This window comes from Hydra viridissima, unplaced genomic scaffold, assembly GCF_058129835.1.
Source record: "Hydra viridissima isolate aposymbiotic clone 2 unplaced genomic scaffold, HvirCarnegie_v1 scaffold_12, whole genome shotgun sequence".
Classification (NCBI taxonomy): domain Eukaryota; kingdom Metazoa; phylum Cnidaria; class Hydrozoa; order Anthoathecata; family Hydridae; genus Hydra; species Hydra viridissima.
The window spans coordinates 4,727,877-4,743,155 of NW_028324311.1; the positions used below are offsets into that span (position 1 = coordinate 4,727,877).

General features: G+C 32.1%; 1 protein-coding gene across 3 annotated transcripts; it reads right to left on the reverse strand.

Moving 5' to 3' along the window:
* Positions 1 to 2,098: 2,098 nt before the first annotated feature.
* LOC145191283 (uncharacterized) lies at positions 2,099 to 6,082 on the reverse strand. 3 transcript variants are annotated; one of them, XM_090069753.1, is made up of 6 exons: positions 4,248 to 5,349; positions 3,510 to 3,832; positions 3,221 to 3,430; positions 2,779 to 2,991; positions 2,625 to 2,687; positions 2,099 to 2,346 (listed from the first exon to the last, which is right to left on the reverse strand). In XM_090069753.1, the coding sequence occupies exons 1-2, from the start codon at positions 4,942 to 4,944 to the stop codon at positions 3,825 to 3,827; spliced, it is 705 nt and encodes a 234-aa protein (XP_089925879.1). In that variant the 5' UTR covers positions 4,945 to 5,349; the 3' UTR covers positions 2,099 to 2,346; positions 2,625 to 2,687; positions 2,779 to 2,991; positions 3,221 to 3,430; positions 3,510 to 3,824. The 3 variants fall into 3 exon arrangements, with proteins under 3 accessions (XP_089925879.1, XP_089925878.1, XP_089925877.1); XM_090069752.1 differs by lacking the exons at positions 2,099 to 2,346; positions 2,625 to 2,687 and adding an exon at positions 6,054 to 6,082 and having other exon boundaries at positions 3,510 to 5,236; XM_090069751.1 differs by lacking the exons at positions 2,099 to 2,346; positions 2,625 to 2,687 and having other exon boundaries at positions 3,510 to 5,526.
* Positions 6,083 to 15,279: the final 9,197 nt, after the last annotated feature.

Consider the following 15,279-nt stretch of genomic DNA (forward strand, 5'->3'; position numbering starts at 1 on the left):
ATAATAAAACTCAATAAATGTTCTATTAGTGTGTAATGATTAGCACTCTTTTACTCATAACGTTTATATAATACAAATAATATTCTCTTACGTTTCCTGCAGTGTTCAAAACTGTTTATATCAATTACTCTTCTTTAATATATCTTCTTTTTATTACAAATATCTCTTCTTTACTTAAACTTCTGGTCTTTGTCCTTCAATCAATATTAAAATCTTCTGGTAAAAAAAATCTCTTCTTCTTTTTTTCTTTTATTCACTTATAAAAACTGCTTGCTCATCAAAGTATTTTTCAATCACAAGAATTCTCTCTCTTTAAAATTCTTCTTAACAAACTTTCTTAACACTCTAATTTACTTCTCTTTAAAACTACGTCTTCCTCCTCCTTTTAAAACTCTTCTTCAAACCGTCAGATTCTTTTTTTTTTTTTTTTTTTTTTTGAGCTTTTATAGTTTTTGCTTGTTTTTCCGTTGCGATATCTTTTTATTTATTTATATGGCAGGTTGATGAGGCTTCGTGTTTACGTCTTTTTTCAGTTGTTTTTAACTATTCTTCTTATCGTTTTATCGTTTGCTTACTTGATAGATTGATGAATCATCGTGTATAAGTCTTTTCCTGGTTGTTGTTTTTAACTTTTCTTCTTTTCGCTTTATCGTTTACCAGTCTTCGCGTTTACGTTTTTTCCCAGTTGTTTCTTTAACTTTTCTTCTCTCGGCTATATCGTTTATTGATATGGCAGGTTGAATAAGTCTCAATATCGCGAGGTTAGAATTATTTTGTTCTATCTCCAAGTTTAATTGTTGGGAGAAAGTTTTTGATTTTTTCTAAGAGTAAAAATTGTTTAAAGTTTTAGCTTTAATTTTTAAAGTAATAATAACTTATGCTTTAAATAATTTATGTTTAAGCAAGTTATTTAGAAAAAAAATTAAAAAATAATGCGTATTTTAAAAGTTATTATTACTAACTAAAATTAATAACTCATTTTCTCCCAACTTTTAAAATTGGAGATGGAACAAAATAATTCTAACCTCGCGATATGTTAGGGATCGCTAGTCTACGGTATACTAAAAATTTAGTGTACAGTTTACCGTATAGTATACCGTAAAGTATACTATACGGTGAACTGTACTAAAAATATAACAACTAACAAATTAAAGTTTTTATAAGTAAATCTAAGAAATTAAAATTGAATTTTAAAAAAAAAACACTTTAATCATGATAAGTCATAGTCCATAGACATGGTCCAGTAATTTAATTCTTTGAGAAAATATAATTATAAGATTATAAAGAAAGTCCAAAAATATTTCACAAATAAAAGTAAACGGGCATACGAATCTGTATACTAACTCTTAGTATACCAAGTTTACGGAAAAGTATACCGTAAAGTTAGTATACCGTATACGGGTCATTTCAGTAGATTTCAACAACTTTCCATCTAAGTTGGTGGCACTATGTCTCAGATTTTGCTCTTCTTTTGAAATTATGTTAATAATAATAAAATATGAATAATTTGAAAATTTCAATGCATTTGGATTATCCGTTACTAAATTATCGGCATTAAAAGATTTGCGATGGAAGCCTACTTTTTAGAAAACTGTATTTTTGGCATTTTAATACGTTTATAACTTTTTTCTGTAATATAATAAATGCATATTTTTTTATTTACTAAATAAATGTAACTTAGCCTAAATAAAAAACAACATGCAGCTTATTTATTTGATTTCAGAAAAAAAATATCAGCACACAAAAGTTGAATAATTTTCATTAAATTGAAAAAAGTACTACTTTTATGCCATTATAACTTTTTTCTGATGTATAATAAACTATGTATAATTTTAGAACTAGAATCTCTACCATAAACGTAGAATTAAAATTTAAAAAATCTTCATTTATTGTTTAACAGAAAAAATATATACATCGTTAAAAATTGCCATTGATGGAAATCGACAAATTTTGGGCTTAATTAAAATAGTCAGTAAGATTTTCTGATACCTTGTACCAAACTATTAGTGACAGCAAATAATATTCATATATAGTATATTACTTAGCAAATAAAAGTTTTCATTTATTCAGTAACATGTTAAAATGACAGGCCATTATATATTACGACATAATCTTATAATTTAGCACACTAATCTCCACCATAACTAATTTTTAAAAATGTTTTACATAAACTGATATTACAATAAAACAATTTTTATTCAGCAATACAAAAGTAATGATGCCATGCATATATTATTTCAAATCAAAAAATATAAAATTGTCTATTATTTGTGCTTTTAGAGTATAATTTCGGCTTCCCCAGAATTTCTTGAGCTCATGTCACAGGTTCCCATAACAGGAATCATGCTGAAAATTAAATTTATATATAAAAATAAAGATTAGACAGTAAACTAATCTTCTTCAATGTAAAATTATGTATGTCTTAGATTATTAAATAAAAATAGGCTGTACATGTTAAGTAATGACTGAATATCTGATTAAATTCATAATTTAATAGATTGTACATCATTATTAAAAACATGATCATCAACTACACTAAACATAGTTATGATGATTATTGACAATTGTAAACAGTTTACTAATAATATATTTCTCATATTTTATCGGAATATATATTGCCTCACCTGATGTCAGTCAATGTGTTGGATACAGAACTGGATTGTATATTTTCACATACTTTGATTTTTCTGAAATTTAAAAAAAGGAATAAATTACAAAAATGTATGCTTCCTGTTTATTGTTATTGCTATTATTTGTTGTAATTAAAATTATATTTACTTTTTTTTGTTAAATAAGCTTGCTTTAACTAGAATAACAAGCGTTCCATTGATATGCTCACTGAGAGTATAAGGAGCAAGACCATTATCTGTTATTCGAAAGGCATAGAAAGATCAGGTTCCTCTCATTGGATCAGTCATCTTTTGGTATCGAGTCTGTAGTAATGATTGGCATTGAGAAACAGCTAACTTATCAACATAGTTGAATCTAAAACTAAAAATCATATTTATTCATTACTATATCATTTTTACTAATTATTTTTCATACTTTTTCATTCATTACCATTTTTAACTATTTATTTTTTGTCATTAATTTTTTTATTTCAATTTTATTATTATTTTATTTTTGTATTTGAACAAATATTCATGATATGATTGAAGTTGAACTGTAACAATGTTATTGATTCAAAATAAAATACAGTTAGTGAGTGTAAAGTACTTACTCTATTCCTTTAATCTTGTCAATACAACAGTTCATAATTCTTTCAGCATTGTTAAGAAGGTGTCCCTGGAGTGATAACTTAGACAACACTCGTTTCACAGCACCTCCAATACCATCACATACATTTTTTCTGTGGCTTGTGGCAAAAAAATTCCAGGAGGCTTCTACACCAAAATCTTGATTTTGGTTTGCAAGATTCACTAAGTTGTATCTAAAATCGTAGAAATGTATGCTGTACAACTTTACAAAGGTTGTTAATAAGCCTATTATTATAGGTATAGATTACTCACCGATTTTTGTATTGTGCAGCTGATCCATCACTGAAATAATGAATGTGTTTCAATTCTGAAACCAATGATTTGACTTTTGGTAAAAGTTCTTTAAGGAATGAGTGAACAGCAACATGGTTATGATCCATGGAGTTGACAGTATGCAGTAACATTTTGATGTTAAGCCATTGGTTGTGTTGTAGTAGGCAGCAAATGGATGTAATGTCACTTGAGTGGCTGAGAAGTATGGTGCTTGTATGGAATTTTGAACAATACATGTATAATTTTCGGCAAAGTCACCTATTATCAGAATTTCATTTTGCGGTAGAGAATCATTCAGATTTCTAAGGTATGCAGCTTGTCTATGCCTGAAAAATTCATGAATGGATAGTTTCCAAATATCGAGACTTAAATTTTCAGTGAACACATGTGCATCTTCTGTGATTGTTGTTAATTCACTGCGGTCAACATTTACCCATTGTTTGAAAGTGTAAGTGTCACTATTTGTAGCATATCTTTCCAGTTCCATCTTTACAGCGTTAACTCCGCCACAGTTTTTACACTTGTGGGGCATGCATTCTTCTGAATTTACACTGCATACTTGTATAGCCATCATGGTTTTTAGCTCTAAGGAACTATCAAGAGCACAAAGTTTGAGTTTTGGGTTTTCATGATGATGACATACGCAAACACTGTGTGTACCAGAAGACCCTGCCAAAACACACCATTTAGACCTTAAACTGGCAAATGTGGAGAAACCAACCCTTATTTCTGGGTATTTTAATTTGAACGCAGCATAAAGTTCCTTTAAGTTGCATAGAATTAAAATTTTTTGTTTATTTGATTTTCCTACATCAGTATTAACACTAATATAGTCTTTCTTGCCGGGAAGTAAAAGAAAATTTTCTTCGTTTTCATAAAACTCTTTTATTGTTTTAGTAACATCAGGTGTCAACTTCTTTGGTTTATTGTTTTCCAATATTCGATCTCCAAGTATGCCTTTTTCATCCCTTAGTTTTCTTGCCTCTCTTACCATATACTGTGTAGTGTTAAACTCTTGAATTGTAAATTCAAGTGTCCAATGTATTGAGACAAGTGTCAGTAATTTTATTTTTTCAGCTATGTTAACTTCTCTGTCATACTTCTCCCTTAACTTCATAACAAAGTAGTCTAATGATTCTGCTTTAAGACTTGTTTCTGCATCACTGGCTTCAATGATATTAACAGAGTTTACTGATTCATACAGCCTTCGAAACTTTACGTTGACTCTACTGTGAAGTTGTTCATAGCTTCTTTTTTTGCTAATTATAGGGGAATGTCCAAACGATGTTAAACTTATATTGAGATCTTCAACATTTTTTTTTATATTGTTATCATCTATATAATCAGGATGGTTTTCTATTTCAACACTGATTCCATCATTTTTGCTTTCAATTTTCTTAAGCAGGGACAACATTTCTTTTGGCCAGGAATTAGGGAGTTGTGTATGTTGTGATGAACAAGAGTTATAGGGTTTAAATTCTTTTTAATTACCTTTGTGTGAAGATTCAGAGGATTACAACAGCTACGAAAATTATTGCCATAGTATCGAAAATATTCCATTTCATGATGAATGCAAGTTGTCTTCAAGTTTTGTACACTAATTCCTGTTCTCACGCTAAGCAAATATTTATGTTCATGTGTTATATCACAAACATCTGACTTTGTGACATAGGATAATTTGTGGCACTCTTGATTTAAATAATCACCTAATGAACACGTATTGTTAGTCATTATGCCTGAATAATAATAAATTTTTACTATTAACTCTTAGTTTCATTTTAGAATTTGCATTCAATGTGCTTTTTTAATAACAAATATCAGCTATTCAGATTTGATATTAATTGATTACGTAAATCAATTAATATAAAATCTGAATAGCTGATATTTGTTAAAATAAATGAAAACTTTTATTTGCTAAGTAATATACTATATATGAATATTATTTGCTGTCACTAATAGTTTGGTACAAGGTATCAGAAAATCTTACTGACTATTTTAATTAAGCCCAAAATTTGTCGATTTCCATCAATGGCAATTTTTAACGATGTATATATTTTTTCTGTTAAACAATAAATGAAGATTTTTTAAATTTTAATTCTACTTTTATGGTAGAGATTCTAGTTCTAAAATTATACATAGTTTATTATACATCAGAAAAAAGTTATAATGGCATAAAAGTAGTACTTTTTTCAATTTAATGAAAATTATTCAACTTTTGTGTGCTGATATTTTTTTTCTGAAATCAAATAAATAAGCTGCATGTTGTTTTTTATTTAGGCTAAGTTACATTTATTTAGTAAATAAAAAAATATGCATTTATTATATTACAGAAAAAAGTTATAAACGTATTAAAATGCCAAAAATACAGTTTTCTAAAAAGTAGGCTTCCATCGCAAATCTTTTAATGCCGATAATTTAGTAACGGATAATCCAAATGCATTGAAATTTTCAAATTATTCATATTTTATTATTATTAACATAATTTCAAAAGAAGAGCAAAATCTGAGACATAGTGCCACCAACCTTTTGTTGAATTCTAATGGAATGACCCAGCTATATGATCGAGCAAGTACCAGCCGCCCACCCTATTAATTCCAACAAATTTGATGCATCAATTTTTCGGATGAGCTTTATAGTACTACACTTGATCTAAGCCATTAGGTCGTTTCTTTTTTTATATATATTTACATATATATATACATTTTTATTATACCTCTCAAAAGTTACAATACCTTTTAGAAGGTTAGAAAATGTCGTGATATAAATCCGCTTTTACATGAAATTTTTTTTTTTTTTCTTTTTATTTATTTACAAAATGTAAATCTATATACTATATAATACATATATACAACTTTTTTTTTTTCTTTTTTTTTTTTCCTTTTTAATAAATCATACTAACATGTACTTACAGGTTGTTGTTTTTTTTTTATGTGTTGTTTTTTTTGCAAACGGCTATGGCGTAAAGATATTGTTGTTTTTATGTTCTGTCGTAGGTTAGTGTTTTTTTTACGTATAGTCTTTTTGTGAGGAGGGTTGTGAAGTGTTTTAGTGAGTTTGTATTTTCGTTGCTTATTGTTAGTACGTTTCTGACATATTGTGTAGTTTCGTAGAGTGTTTCTATTATTGTTTCTCCAATTTTGTTTGTTGTCGTCAAAGCCTAGTAGTATATCTCACTGATCTAAAAATATAACTAGATAGCGTGTTCTATTGTTTTTTGTTTTTTTTAAAGTTCAAGCCAAAATTGGCCTTGCAAGATGGCGGCGATCAGAGCTTTTAGCGGTGACTGATGTACATTTTATAAGGCTTTACAGAAATATGAAAGAAAATAATTAAACAGAGCCTTGAAAAAAAAATCTAGACTATGAAATGATTTTTTTAAAAGTTTAAAGAAATGAAGTGATTTTTAAAAAATTAGACAATTAAAGAAATTGTTAATTTAAATGTTAAAGTTCAAAATATTCGATATAATTTTTAAGTGCAATTTAAGATTAAATTAATGCTTCACACTTGTCCAAAAATGAGAATAATTACTCCGAAAAGCACCGGAAAAACCCTTTGGTGGGAACAATATAAACACCTTCCTGATATGAAAAATCCAAAAATTGAAATCTTTTATGACCGTCCGAGAAAAAAAATTCAATTTGAAGTTTTCAGCATTGTCCAAAAAGTTTGCAAAACGGTACAATATGTATCTTTGGAATAAAAATCATAAAAATAAGTCAGAAATTGTGTTGAAAACATTTTGTTATTATTACGAAGCCCTAGTGAGTAATATTTAATTCTAAACAAGTTTTTGTAATTCCAGGAAAAAGCAGTTTTTGTCAAGTCGTCAGGTTAGAATTATTTTGTTCTATCTCCAATTTTAAACGTTGGGAGAAAATGAGTTGTTAATTTTACTAAGTAATGATTACTTTTAAAATAAATTTTTTTTTGAAATTTTTTTTCTAAATAGTTTCTTTAAATATAAATTATTTAAAGAATAAGTTATTATTTCTTAAAAAAGTAATAGTAAAATTTTAAATAATTTTTACTTATAGAAAAAAATCAAAAACTTTCTTTCAATGTTTAAAATGGGAGATAGAACAAAATAATTCTAACCTGACGAAGTGTTAAACTCTGCATGACAACTTTTTTTTAACTTCAAAGCAAAAATGCCAAATTCTGTTAAAAAACATGATGACTGTAGGAAAACAGTTTGTTTCCTATGTTTGAACAAATGTACTCAAGAATTGACAAGTTTTTTGATTAAACAAATCAAGAAATCAGTTTCATTCGCACTTGACTTTTCTGACTCACAAGTTCCAAGTGGAATATGCAATACCTGCAGGGTTCTTTTAGGAAAAAAGTGCAAAGGTGAAAATGTGGCTCTCTCAAAACTTTATGGATTTCACAGAAGTCCTGGTTAGACCAGAGACACGTGGTCAGCCTTGTGATTTCATTAATTGTCGAATTGGTCATTTGAAAGCACTTCAAAAGCACCCTTTGGACAAATCAGAATCTTCAGGAGCTTCACAAAATCAAAGAAGATGTTCAGACTGTCTTACACTTGTTGCAAGAGGAGTGTAACATCAGTGCAATCAATACACCTTCAGAGAAAATCTTAAAGAACTTGCTTCAAAGGATCCAAAAGCCAGTGAACAGATTGCATTGACTGTTATCTCAGCAAAACAGTCCTCACCTCATGGAACTGTCAGGATTGCGCAAAGTGGTGGAGGCTGTCCCATGCCAATTACTCCAGGTAAAAGGAATCTTGCTTATTACTTCAACAGTAAAAGTATTACATAAAATGTTTTGCATTTTAACAAGACCACTGCTTTTTAAGTGTCTCAATTTGGTGTTTTTCAAATTTCTTTCCTAAAGATCCTTCAAACCCCAAGAGACTGTTTGGTGATGTGCCACTTCTACGAGCTCAAGATCTTGTCTGCATACAAAACAACACTGGACTGTCGAACAACAACATCAAAAAACTTGCGTCTACATTAAACCAAGTCACAAATACAAAAGTTGTCGAGCCAAGATTTAAAGGAAAGTTTCTTGACATTGGAAAGCAATTGGCAGATCACTTCTCACACACATACATATCCATTTCAAATGACAAACAGCAGTCCAGAAAACAGCTTGTGGTTCACTTCAAAAATCTGTCTGAGCTACTGAATGATGTCTTGTTGCAACGTCATGTTCAAGGTGACTACTTGGTGAAGTTGGGCATCGATGGTAGAGGTGGTTTCCTTAAAGTCAGTCTTGGCATTCAAGAAGAAGAAACAAGACTTCCATCCATTTCACCACCAGGCAAAAAGGCTGTGTTATTTCAAACACCCAAAGACATTGGAGTTAAGCGCCAACTTCTCGTTGCAGTTGCGGAGGATGTTCCTGAAAATTATGATAACCTCAAAAGCATTTTGTTTTTAATTTGTCCAAGTGGAGTAGATTTTTCTTTGTCCTGTGACATGAAGTTAGAAAACCTTGTTTGCGGGCTTCAATCCCATGCCAGCTCTCATCCATGTACTTGGTGTGATGCGGATCACCGTAACTTGTCACAATGTGGAAAATTTCGCACTTTTGGCTCAATAAGAAAGTGCTTTGCTTCATTTCAAGATTCAGGTCTGGACCACAAGAAGGCAAAGCAGTTTCAAAATGTAATCCACTCTTAGATGTGCATGACTCTACTTTTGTTCTTGACAAGATCCCACCCATGGAACTTCATTTTTTACATGATGTGGTCAACCATTTGTTTAAAACACTGAAAGAAACCTGGGATAAAGCTGATAAATAGCCAAAAGCACTTCACATCAAGCTTCAGCCATTTCATGGAGGCCAGTTTGCTGGCAATTAGTGCCGAAAACTTTTGAAGCATGTTGATCTTCTTCAAAGACTTGCTGAAGAAGACTCAGCATTCCAAGTTTTTCCATGGATTGATAAACTCAGAAAGTTTGATGCAGTTGTGTCCTCTTGTTTTGGAAATCAGTTGCAGAGTAACTATGCTGAAAAAATCACACAGTTTAAAAATTCCTTCCTTTCTTTGCCAAAGGCAAGTGTGATCCCTAAAGTCCACGCCGTCTTCTTTCATGTCAAGGAATTCATTGATCACAGGAAGGAATCTCTTGGCAAGTACAGTGAGCAGGCCACAGAGGCATTGCATCACAACTTCAGGACACATTGGGAAAGATACAAGATGCCAATAGATCATCCAGAATATTTGCGAAACCTGCAAAATTGTCTTGTTGATTTCAACAGCAAGAACTTGTGAAAGCATTGGCTCCTCTTGAATACCTGTTGAAATTTTCAAAGAAAATCATCATTTTGAATTTAAAATTCTGATTAAAATTAAAGGAATGCACTGTTTGTTTTTTGAACTTAATATGTGGAAAGTGCTGTGGAGAAATTTTTAATTACATAAGAAAAAATAACCTTGTATTTATTGAGAATAAAAAGTTCAGAAAAGCAAAAATTGTTTTATTATGATTCTCAAAGCAGTCAACATACAATTTCTGACTTGTTTTTATGATTTTTATTCCGAAGATATATATTATACCATTTTACAAACTTTTTTGACTATGTCGAAAACTTCAAATTGAATTTTTTCTCTCGGACGGTCATAAAAGATTTCAATTTTGGGATTTTTCATATCAGGAAGGTGTGCATATTGTTCCCACCAAAGGGTTTTTCCGGTGCTTTTCGGAGTAATTATTCTCATTTTTGGACAAGTGTGGCTTATGTTTAATTTGTGTACCTTTTAGTTCTTAGTTACCCAACGCAGCGTGCTAGAAGGTTGATAACATAACTGAATTGTAAGCGGCAGAGGTGTCTACTAACAATTTTGAGAAATTTTGTATTTTCAAATTTTGTAGAAAGATACCAGATATGTACATTCTGCATGAACTATGAGCTGAGTGCTTTGAGCACACACAAATCAGGGGTTCCTTCTAGGGTTATTTAATACATGAATGTAATTAATGTATATAATATTTAATAAGAATATTAATTACAAAATATAATTTTTTAAATATCATATATTATTTTATATATTATTCTTTGTAATATTCCAGCTCTCAATAATTAAGCCAATTGTTTTTTACTTGTTCTTCAAAACAACTTTAAAAATTATTACGGGAATCTTTTGATAATACACATTATGTATGATATCAAACATTATCAACATGTGTGTTATTAAAAAATGTATGATACATATAAATTTATATCTTTAAATGTTAACTATCCCTTAAAGTTTAGGGATAATCACTCGTTGTTTAAGATATAAATGCATGTAAAAACACCTTAAAAAAATTAATTAAAACCCATTAATAAATTTTTGAGTATAGAAATACTTAATGAACAAACCTCTTATATTTTTGACTTGGCTATAACTGATAATTATTTATTTTCACTTACTAAACTTATTTCAGAAAACTATTCAAAAATACGTCTTTATCACCTGGGTAAAGAACAAATGAAAAATATTTTTATTATAAGATATATATATATATATATATTATATTATATATATATATATATATATATATATATATATATATATATATATATATATATATATATATATATATATATATATATATATATATATCAACTATTTATATATAAAAACGAAATACAACCAAATAACTCAAGAAAGAACCTCTGAGTTGTGTGTTCACTGAGTTCACAACGCTCAATTAAAAGTTCATGCAGCATGACTTTTGTATGACTTTTTTAGTATCTGAAAAACTAATGCATAATACTTTTCTTAAAAAGAAACTCAGCTGCCTACCATGCTAATGTGTTATTAGCCTTCTAGCACACAGTATTGGGAAGTTAAGAAATAAATGGTGCATAAATTATATGACAAATGCTAATTATTTGAAATTTGAAATTTATGCACAAGCAATCAAATACTTTTTCTTCACTATTATTAAACAAACTAAATTTAAACAAACTAAAATTAAAATTCGTACATACGGAGAATTTTTATTTTATATTATTATATTTATTTTAAAAAACGAAAAACAGAAAGTTAACATAAAAGAAGTTATTATAAGAAGTTATTTTTATTAAAAAAATCTTATGCTAAACAAAAAAACTAGATTTTTATTCGAAAATTATATATTTATCAATATTTAAGCTTAAGATATAAAACTTGATTATCATCAGTTTCTTAATTTTCATATAGCCGTTCGTTAATTCCGATCCCATCTTGGGAGGCCAAAGCTGGCTTCAAAAAATTTCCCGTATACGATGTCCAGTTATATTTTGAGATCAGTGGTAGTCTATTGTTTTTACGGCAGAGCGTCTGTGTGTCTTGGCATGCGTAGAACCAGTGTTATGGTGTTTCTGTGGTTGTGGCGCAGCATCGGCACATTTTGGAGATGGTCATGTTCGATTTGCGCATTCTGTCAAGTGATGGTACTTTTCTGTGTATGTACTTGTAGATTATGTCCGTGGCTTTGTTGTATTTGTTCAATTTTTTCAGGTCCGTAAACTTTCGTTCCCATGTTTTGTTGGCGATTTGTAGTCTTTCGGTTGTGTTGCCGTTCGTCTATCTCAGATATCTGTGTTCCGTCTTTGTCCTGTTTGTCAACATGGAGTTGTGTATGTGTCTTGTTGTTATTTCGGTTAACGGTGTCGGTCTCCCTTTGATTAGTATTTCATTCGAGTGGTGCTGGTGCGGGTATCTTTGGTTGGTGTTGTTTATTTTTTCTTTTTAGTCGGTCGGGATTCTGTTGATTATATTTTTTGGCATGTGTTGGTATATTTTCGGGAGCGCTTTCATGCCTGTTGTAGTAATGTAAGTTAGTAGCGTGTGTTTGCTTTGTTGACCGTCTCGGTATTTGTTGAGGTAGTATTTGGCGGTGTGTGTCCACGACGCGTTGTCTATGTTGGTCAGTATTTTTGGTGCCCATCTTGCCTGTAGTGCGTCGAATTTTGTTTGGATGTCTGTCAGGCCTAGGCCTCCGTCTTTTTGTGGTTGTTGAAGCTGTTTTCTGTTCATTTTTGTTTTTCTGCTGTGCCACTAGTAGTCGTGCATTGTTGAGTTGATTTGTGTCACCGTTTTTTTGTCTGAAAGTGGAAGTATTGTGCACATCCTGATCATCACAAGCGAGTTGAGAACCAGCACTCTGCCCTTGAGGCTCAGTCTGTGTCTGACCCACGCGCGGATTGTTTTCTCCGTCTTTTGTATCATGGGAGTCCAGTTCAGTTGGATTTGGTTGTGCCCGTCTCGGTTGAATGTAATTCCTAGTGTTTTTAGGTGCGTCTCTTTCTAGTTAAAGTTTAACGGTCTCTTCGTTGTGAGACCGTTTTTGCCAATTAAGATGCCTTGGCACTTTTTCCTGTTTAGGTTCCTGTGGCATGTTCGAAATCCTCCAGCAGAGAGTTGAGTTTTTGGAGTGAGTTCAGTCCTGTGATATAGAATATGGTGTCATCAGTGTAAGTGGTTACTTTCGTTTCCTTTCTGTTGACTGTAATGCCTTTGATATCTTTGTTCTGTTCAACGTTTCTTATCAGTATGTCGGCTTGGAGTACGTTAAGTATAATTGACAGGGGGCAACCTTGCCGTACTCCTCAGGTCGGGTGGAATGGGGCTGCCATGTGTCCGTTTGCTTTTATGATTGTCTCTATGTCTGTGTAGAGAGTCTTCATGTTTTCTATTTTTTGTGTGCCGTAGTTATATTTGTTTAATACTTTGGTCAGGTATGTCCAGCACACTCAAAAACTTTTACTTGGTCGATGGAAACAATGTACGTGTTTTTGAGTTGTTCGGTTTTCGTTATTTTTAGGATGTCCCGTGTGCAGAAGAGGTTCATGTGCATTTGTCTGTTGGGTATGCATGGCGTCTGGTGTGTTGCTGATTATGTGCTGTAGAGTCGGTTTGATTCTATTTATCAGCGTTTTTGTCATCAGTTTGTAATCTGTGTTTAGGAGAGATATAGGTCTCCAGTTTGCAATCTCGTTTCTGTCTCCGTATTTGTAAATGCAAGTCAGTACCGCTTGTCTCTGTGTGGGGGTAAGGAGTTTTTTGTTCAGTACTGTGTTTGCCATTTTGGTAAAGTCTTTCACTAGCTGTCCCCAGAACCTTTTGTAGAACTCCGGTGACAGTCCGTCTGAGCCGGGGGACTTGCCGCTCTTGGTGTCTTTAAGGGCTGTCGTTAATTCTAGCTCTGTGAGGTTGCTGTTGCACTTTTTTTTATGTCATCTGAAAGTTTCGGTAGTTTTGTGTTTCTTAGGATTTCGTCCTGTCCGTTTTCGTCTAGAGTTTCGTTTTTGTACAAAGTCTCGTAGAAGTTCCTCATAATGTTGAGTATGTCTTCGTGTTTGTCTTTGTCAGTTCCGTTTTCGCGTTTGAGTTGCGTTATGGTACAACTGGCTGCGTTTTGCTTTTCTAGGGAGAAGAAGAGCTTTGTGCTTCGTTCGCCTTCGTTGTTCCACTCTATTCTAGTTTTTATTTGTGCTCCCTTCTCTTTCTTTTTTTCGATTTCTTCTATTTTTGCTCTTAACTGTTGGCTTATTTTGTCGTCGCGTCCTAGTGTCGTTCTTAAGTGTGTTTCTCAGTCTTTTCCTTAAGTCTCGCTTGTGCTTTTGGGTATATCACTGTCTTTTGTTTGATGCTTAGCTTTGTATTTTCCCACCATTCTGTAATGTCACGGTAATGTGATTTTGTGGTTTTACGTTTTTCTATTGTGGCTGTGATCAGTTTTATGTATTCGTTGTCTTGGAGCAGGTCGTTGTTCATGATCCATATGCCTTTCCCTCGCGCTTGTCTGTTAAAAGTGATTGTGATTTAAGGGGCGTTGTAATGGTCTGTCATTGTTGTTGGGATCAGTGTGGAGTCTGTTATGTAGTAACCTATGCTTTTGCTGGTATAGATCCTGTCCAACATTGTTCTGGTCATTGTTATTTGGTGTAAGTATGTGTAATGCTGGGTTGATGGATGCTTTTTTTGGTTATGTCTTCGATGTGTTTTTAAGTGCGGTTAGGGAGGTTTGGGATTAGCAAGTTTGCGCATATTCGTTTTGGGTAGTACGGTCTTGTTTGTTTTCCGTCATGTTGAAGTCGCCGGCTAGTATGTGGATGCTCTCCGGTGTCGTCCTGTCTTTTTAGCGTATTGGGAAGGGTCGTCCATAGCTTTTCTCAGTACTTTTGTTTTTCGAACTTTCCTCTTGATGGGGAATATACATTTATCAGCTTTAGCGTGTGTACGTTTATGTCTATGTCTAGTATTTGATAGTTTCCGTTATTATCTTTTATGATGTTGTTTGTAATCGCCGTACCGTCGGTGGTTTCTTTTCCGGGTGAGAAAGAGATGGTTCCTGGCCACAATTTTTCTGTTTTGTTGTAGAGGTCTGGAGAAATATGTGTTTCTTGCAGTAGTATTATATCATTTTCTGAATACTACATGTTATTTAGGATTTGCCTTCGTCTTTGTCTGCTTCTCATTCCTGGTGTGTTCATGGACATGAGTTTTGTAGTCATTGCTGTAGATGATTTTGTTTGTGGAAGACTTTGTCAAGGGTGTTAGTTTTTTCAGTGTTGTTTCACTCTTTCGTTTCGTGGGTTTTGGAGTGATTTTATTGCTGTCTGTCTCCATTGGGGTATTTGTTGAGGATGTGGAGGTCCGTGTGGGGTCAAGAGGTGTTTGTGTTGTCCTAGTGCGTCCAATGTTTTTGATACTTGTGGTGTCTGCTCTGTTTTTGTTATCTGTTTGGAGTCGATGGCAGTGGAAGGTTTTTCGGTTGTGGTGTCAGTTGTGGGTTTTCTT